The sequence below is a fragment of the Polyodon spathula genome, chromosome 24 (genome assembly GCF_017654505.1).
Source record: "Polyodon spathula isolate WHYD16114869_AA chromosome 24, ASM1765450v1, whole genome shotgun sequence".
NCBI lineage: Eukaryota > Metazoa > Chordata > Actinopteri > Acipenseriformes > Polyodontidae > Polyodon > Polyodon spathula.
This window is the reverse complement of record NC_054557.1, coordinates 15,233,866-15,240,938: the sequence shown is the minus strand read 5'-3', so window position 1 is coordinate 15,240,938 and position 7,073 is coordinate 15,233,866. Positions and strand designations below refer to the sequence as shown.

General features: G+C 40.3%; 1 protein-coding gene across 1 annotated transcript in view; it reads right to left on the bottom strand.

The window, feature by feature from the left end:
- Positions 1-2,529: 2,529 nt before the first annotated feature.
- LOC121299017 (A disintegrin and metalloproteinase with thrombospondin motifs 7-like) overlaps positions 2,530-7,073 on the bottom strand; it is a 55,452-nt gene continuing 50,908 nt past the window's right edge. Inside the window, exons 24-25 of the mRNA XM_041226456.1 lie at positions 4,696-4,855; positions 2,530-4,403 (exon numbers count right to left, since the gene is read on the bottom strand). Of these exons, the coding sequence (XP_041082390.1) occupies positions 4,232-4,403; positions 4,696-4,855 (332 nt within the window). The 3' untranslated portion in view covers positions 2,530-4,231. The remainder of the gene's footprint in view (positions 4,404-4,695; positions 4,856-7,073) is intronic.

Sequence of the window (7,073 nt, the reverse complement as noted above, 5' to 3'; positions counted from 1 at the left end):
AATAAGCAGGGGATTCTCATGTACTGCAGATCTTTAATTCATAGTAATAGACTTTTTGCTAACAGAGTTTTTTTAAATTGGTACATTGTTGTTAATCGGTCATGATTAGCAATCTGACTGTTCTAATCAGCAGCAATGCAAATGCTTTTCCTCAGCGCTGTTGGCTTTCACGCATGCACAAAGGGTCACATTTCCGCTGTTTCAATTCAGGGCAGCACAGCCCGCACGGATTGCTTTATTATAATGCACTCTGCTGCACTGGGCCGCACGTCTCAGCACTCTCCTGATTTCAAATGGAAGTCCTCCTCATTATTTTTTACATTGGTGTTCTCCACAAACAGTTGCTGTTTGCTGTGCTAAGTGGTTTAGTTTTTGTTCTGTTTCCAAGTCATTGAAGTCAGAGTCATTCGCAGCGATGCTGGCCCAGAGCATCCCATCTGTTTGGCTGAAACATTTCAATATGACGTGCTACATGGTTGTGTCAATGACCTAACAGACTCTAGTTCAAAGCTCTCTATTTCACACACACATGCAGCACAGTCGTTATCAAAGCATAGCAGTCTTCAAAACCATCAATAAAATAGCAATGAGGAGAATACAGTGTACTTCCTTAAAAAAAGAAGACAAATAATGCAGCTAGTTTGCTTATATAGTGCGTTTAAAGATTTAGTTCTTCCTTTGTAATAATCTAGACATTGCAAAAGATACTCCGATCAACTTTGACTACCTTAATCTATCCATGTCTTTCTCTGGTGATGGTAAATGAGTGCATTTTTGACAGTACCCTGGGGCATTTCTGCATCAAAAAATGATACATTATTTCAGATTACACTTGTTTTCCCAACCAAGTAGAATAATGTACCAAGGTGATCACATATTTATCAAAGCTACCAAACAATAAAATTAACTTAATCTATATTAAATATGTATTCCATTAAATATGGTTCTGTCTTTCTCATTGTAACACACTTGCCAAGTTTATTGCACAATAAGGGCAGGTAGCGATTAGCAGTACAATCATTGTAACATTCCCAGTGTCTAGCAGTGTCTACCAGCAGGCTCTGAGAGAAAGACAGGAGACCCTTTCCTGGCAAAGTGAAGCCTGTTGTAATAGTCTGATTTAGTGTGAAGAGCAGCCTGATGATCTGCTGCCTGTTTGGCTTTCTTGAAGGAGCTGAATCTGCTCCAGTGGTGCTGTGTAGCAGAGCGACAACCACTCCGACAAAGAACTCATTACAATGCACTACACGATTTGACACAGTGATAGCAGATAACAGTGATATGGGCATTGAATGTGAAGGGTGGGACTGCACCCTTTCCTCAATTATCAGTGAAGGTTCTTCTATTTAAACCTGCAAAACAATTTCCCTCATAGTTTCATACCAGTGGTTCTCAAAAGTTTTTAGGCACATGAGGTCATTTTCTCACTCCAAAATGTACAAATCAAATGACAGATTTCACAGATGGCATATAAGCAGAGTGTGGACCACAGTGCCGTGGAAATGCATCAGTATTGCTTCAGGGTTCTGCTATTCTTTTCTTTACCGTTGCGTGCAAAGCTTTGAGGACTGGGTCAGGAGAAGTGAGCTGAAACTGAGGGAAAGGGAGCAGAGAAGAGCAGGGTTGTGGGAGGACAGTCTGTGTTTAGTTGCAGGGTGCTGAGGTGAACATGGACCAAGTGAAGCAGCACAGGAAGCAACATCCTCACGGCACTTTGCACAGACATGCAATTGCAAATGCTGTCTGTCTTGAGTTTCTTAATTCACGGGTTAGGCCTTCCATCATACTTGACTGAACTTATTCTGTATACTGTACTTCTTCTATTAATATCTTTGCCATTGGACTAGCTGATCCCACTGGGAGTGTTAATGCTAAGATGCATTCAGAATGAGTTAAAGCTTACAGGGGAATGTTGGTACTGACACGTATTCATTTTTTGCCAAGTGAGAGCCTGCAGTAGCCCTGAGGTGTAAAAGGTATTGCATAGGAGATTATATATATATATTATATATATATATATATATATCTATATATATATATATATATATATATATATATACATTATAGTATGACGATTACAGTACAATGGTTACATATAACTAGAACGACAAAAAAATATCTAAGTGGTTCAAATTCGGAGCCGATGTTACCAAATTATATTGATCTTGCTGTTTTTTATTAGTTCACCAAGTTTAATTCGGATCTAAATCAATATGTAATATCACCTTCTAACAATGAAAAAAAAAAACAATAATTTAAACCTAATAAAAATACTTGAGGGATTTCCACTGTCTTGTTGAGCGCTGCTGTCAAAATAAGCTGTTCAGAAATGAGCCAATAACTCCCATAGACTTGCACTTCTTATCTTGTTCAGACTGCACGGTATCTGTAATCGGGAAGTCCAGGTTCTGACATGATTAGACTCCTCGTGCCATTTTAATATTATAGATACATATTCAATCAAAACAGACCTGCCTGTGTGTGCCATTAGTGATCTGGAGTATTCAAAGAAAGTTACAACTGCTGCTGTTTATTTATTTATTTATTTATTACAATCTTGGAATTGACACGAGTACAAAACAAGTTTTAAATAGTTTAAAAAGAAATGACAAAAATCATGACAAAAGAAAGGAAAAAAAGAATACCAACAGACGAGCAGCGTGCACACCCTTAATAGCTATATAGGGTTTGGACTAAATCTTCCAGGTGATCGTTTAGAAGCTGAGGTCAATGATTGAAACAGAACAAGCTACAGAGTTTAGTTTAATTAAAGCGCACCATTGCACTTCATCAGACAACTGCTCCCATTGTATTCTACAAAAAATACATCTGTGTATACAACAAGAAAAATACGTTTCTGTGTGCAGTGCTACTGTGTGAAGGTATATAGTGGAAACTATACTGCATTCATTCAATCCAGCTAATAAAAGGAAAGCCATTCCCCGAATGAAATTGTTTCAAACATACTTTCCTTACCGTCCAGTGTACTTTACTAGAATAGTACACAAACTTACATGAACCAATACCTCATTACCGTTCATGGAGTGCCCTTATGTATTGTGTGTTACCTGGAATGAAACAATAAATCCCAGTACCATAGGTAACATACCTCCAGCATAACATTGTAGTGTCAGAATAGAGGTACTTACTCCTTTAGACTTTGCTCCAGAATCTCCTTAAATATTTCATTGAACATATTATTCAGAATGGGCTAGAAGAATACATCAGTGAGCTTGCACATTCTGCTTTGAGTTCTAGAACCAGTTCCCCATGTGACTCATGAGATTCATCTGGATGGCAGATTACTATTACATTGATCTCAACCACTATGCATTTGAAATGTGTCCTCTGGGTTTTTACAACTTAACAGCCTAATTGGAAATATATATGACTCTGTACTCTGTCTTTATCCTCTGTGTATAATGTTTGTTTTTTAAATGGAACACCATTTGAAATGCTTACAACAGACACCATCACCCATACCAAACAAATACATTATGTCTGTACAAATACATTGTACATCTTGAATACAGATCTTAACATGCACAGCAAACTTGTGACTTGTGGATGAACCACTTTAAGTACAGAACAGATCATACAATTTTAAGTGTCCTTGCTACCTTCTATGAATGTAAAAAAAAAAGATTGTTTACAGCTCACTAAGAAACATATAATCAATGCATAAGGACGTTGGGCTAGCTTCATAAAAACATTTATTCAAAACCATCATTAGCAAAGATTTGCCAGCTGGTAGAAAGGTACCCAGTAAAGTTACCAACCCAGAATAAACAGCTCAGAGATTTCATTAGGAGCACTCTCCTGATAGGGTTTATATAGTAAATGATTTGTATTCCCTTGTGATAATGATTTGGAGTAAGAGGCTGTGAGAATGGAGCCGCTATCTTTTTTATACAATGGGTGCAGAGTAACAGCGGATTCCCACTCCTAAACACAGCAATGGTGCAGAACCTTTACTGAAGAGTCACTGAATTGTTATGTTAGACATGCCACCACAGGAACATTACAAATACATTCGTGTATCATAGTCTTTTAGACCTACTCTGTTAATCTGTTTAAGCTGTAAATATATTCCTATGTTTGTTACAAACCGAACAAAAATATAAAATGATTGCTCTGGAAATTCTAGATCTATTCAATGAACACAAATAATGTGTATTTACTTTCCTGTGTAAGGCTGTCACAAAGACTCTGATATACAGTAGCATTATTATTATATTATAAAACCACAGATCAAGTATGGAAAGTTACTTTGCTGGCCTGCCAACACCCCCAGAGCAAGCGAAGAATGCAGGACTGTCGATAGCACCGCTCTCATTGATCGTAGCACCGTCTTTAAAGGGTTCAAGTTACTGGTGGTTGCACTTTGGTCTGCCTTGACAAACCTGTAGCAAGGAGAGATTACACAGTATCTGATTGGTTCAACCAGATGTGTCTCCATGTTTCCATGCCAACCAGCGGTACCTGAATTTTGTCTGGGCGACCCCAGATGTAAACGCTGATTGGTGGTTTCCCAACCAATCAGATCTAACATATTCTTCTGTTTGCTAGCCGCATTCTGTGAACTTTTGTACTGTATTTTTCTAAGGGCCATTGCTCTCTTCTCTTTTAATAAGGCAGCGGGATGCTAAAGGATTGTCGTGGTAACGCTGGCACTTTTCTGTCTCTACCTCTCACCTACGTGTGGCGCGCTCATTGCCCCGTTCTCGGACCCCGTAGCCCCCCAGAGTGCAGGTCTGGCAGCATTGCACTCGGACAGTAGGGAGGAAGCACCTTCCCAGGAGCTTCAGGGTCTGGCAGAAACCGAAGGTCAGGCGATTTCTTACACAAGTGTGACCTACAAAAACAAAACAAAAAAACAATACTTAGAGGAGGAATTCAGGCTCATCCACTGACTATAATCGACCATTTTTATCATGTTCTATTATATTTATGTTGAAGACCTAAGGCTGGATTATGAGTAGCTTTACTCTCTTTACTATCATTTTTCCATTACTTTAAGGGGAACAAATGACATCCTCATATGAGGCTATCATGCATTTACATCTTCCATATGTGCCTATAGAAAGACTAGAAGATTTTTTAATCCGATCCATATGAGGTTGTCATGCATGAATGGCTAATCCGTCCACTGTCAATTTGCACCCATGACACACTCAGTTTTTTACCCCTGTAGTGGCATGGGGTGGTGGGGGGGGGGGGGGGGGGGGGGGCATTTTAGTTCCAGCAGCCATGCCCTAGTTGTTGATTAATATGGGCGAGGACACTGCCTGTATCTAAAGCAGCAGAGGCCCAGTGAACACAGACATTTAGAAGAGCAGGAGAGCTAGCAGACTGCACCAGCTCACATGATCTGTTCCACGGGGGAGGGAATGAGAACACAAAAGGGATTTATGCCTTTTAAGGTTAGCAGAGCTTGTGGTGCAAAAGTAATTACATTTAGTTTAGAGATGGTTGGCTTGTAAAAAAAAACAAAAACAATAAAATAAAACAGAAAAGTCTATAGTGCTGCTCAGTCAAGTAAACATCATTACTCCAGAAGAATGGCATTTCTAACACAAGGAGCAAGCTGTTTCACACTGGGGTTTTTCTTTTTAGTTAACATTATTCATGAAAACACTTTGGGTTGTACAACTGTCTGAGATGAAATATGTGCCAGTCTTGCAAGTGCTTGTTCATGACCAAGTGATGTGAGATTTAATAAGCACTCTGGAAATGCATTCCCATTCAGACGACTACTGTGGTTTTGTAACTAGGTGTAGAATTAGACCTCTGATCTTTCCTGTTGCAAGATCATACACGCTGTATTTCCATTAGAAGCGGAACTATGTGTCTCAGCAAGGCTACCTCATCAAAGAACATTCAGTGAGGGCATACAGCTGACACAGAAACAGTGCTGTCCACAGAAACAGCTGGAGCAGCAGTGACAATTCTCCACGCCATGCCATCATCATGCCATCCAGATTAACAACAACATGACTGAGCTGCAGAATGAGTGCCAGCCTGCATGAAAATCAGCTGTATTCTTACGGGAGAGAACACACTTTGGGTTCACTTCACAGGAACAGTAAGCGCCAGTTGATATGATATGTTTCTTTTGCAGAAGTTTATTTATTTATTTCTTTTAAGGACAGATATCCAAGCATCACATCATTTCAATTCCTTGCTGGTAAATAGATTTTCATTCCTGTTATGGAATGCCAAGTTTTTATAACAGGTTCTGGTTCTCCTTGTCTTTTTTTATCATTAACACTCCCTCATGTCAGCAGATTCAGAACCCCTGGTACATGAAGGCTGGCGTGTAATGCTTGTAAAATATCCCAGCCTTGTCCTGGAGGAAGTACGTTTTTGGTATGGGGAATTTTCATGAGGAAGTTTCAGTGTATTCCTTTTTTCTAAGTGGTTATTGAAGTAGCAGATTGGCAATGTTTTTGCCAGGTCCAGCTGCTTGTAAAATTTCCTGTCAGGGGAATGGGATTATTCAGACATAATGTGCTGGATTATTTTAGCAGGACCTTTCCAGGCTTGAAGGGCAAACCTATCTTCATACCTCCACGACCCAGTCGGCACAGTCTATAGCACACGAAAAAACTGGATTATAGGAATGCTAAAAAGCATAGTCCATTTACAGTACAGCCTTGTTGTGTCTTCACTATCCTACCTATCTCTGCTCCCATTCAATGCAAGACCCTTGTTCTTGCCTACCGCTCTCTTCACCACACTGCCCCCTCCTACCTCCAATCCCTCATGTCTCCCTACACTGCTTTTCTACTGGTCGACTAGTCAAGCCTTCACTCCATTCTCTGTCCTCCCGTGCCACTCCTTCTCTTCCTTAGCCCCTCTGTGGTGAAATCAGCTACCAGAGAACCTCAGGACTGCTCTGTCTCTCACTGGAGGCTTGTGGTGGGATCTTACACCCAGCATCTGAATGTGCTCGGTGTCTGGCCAGTAGGGTTTGCTGTTGCACAAAGAGGAGAAGGAGTTCAGCCTCTTTGCACAGCCTGGACGCAAACTAGTGCAGCCCAAGCTGTGTGACTCATCCTGCGCCCCCAGCG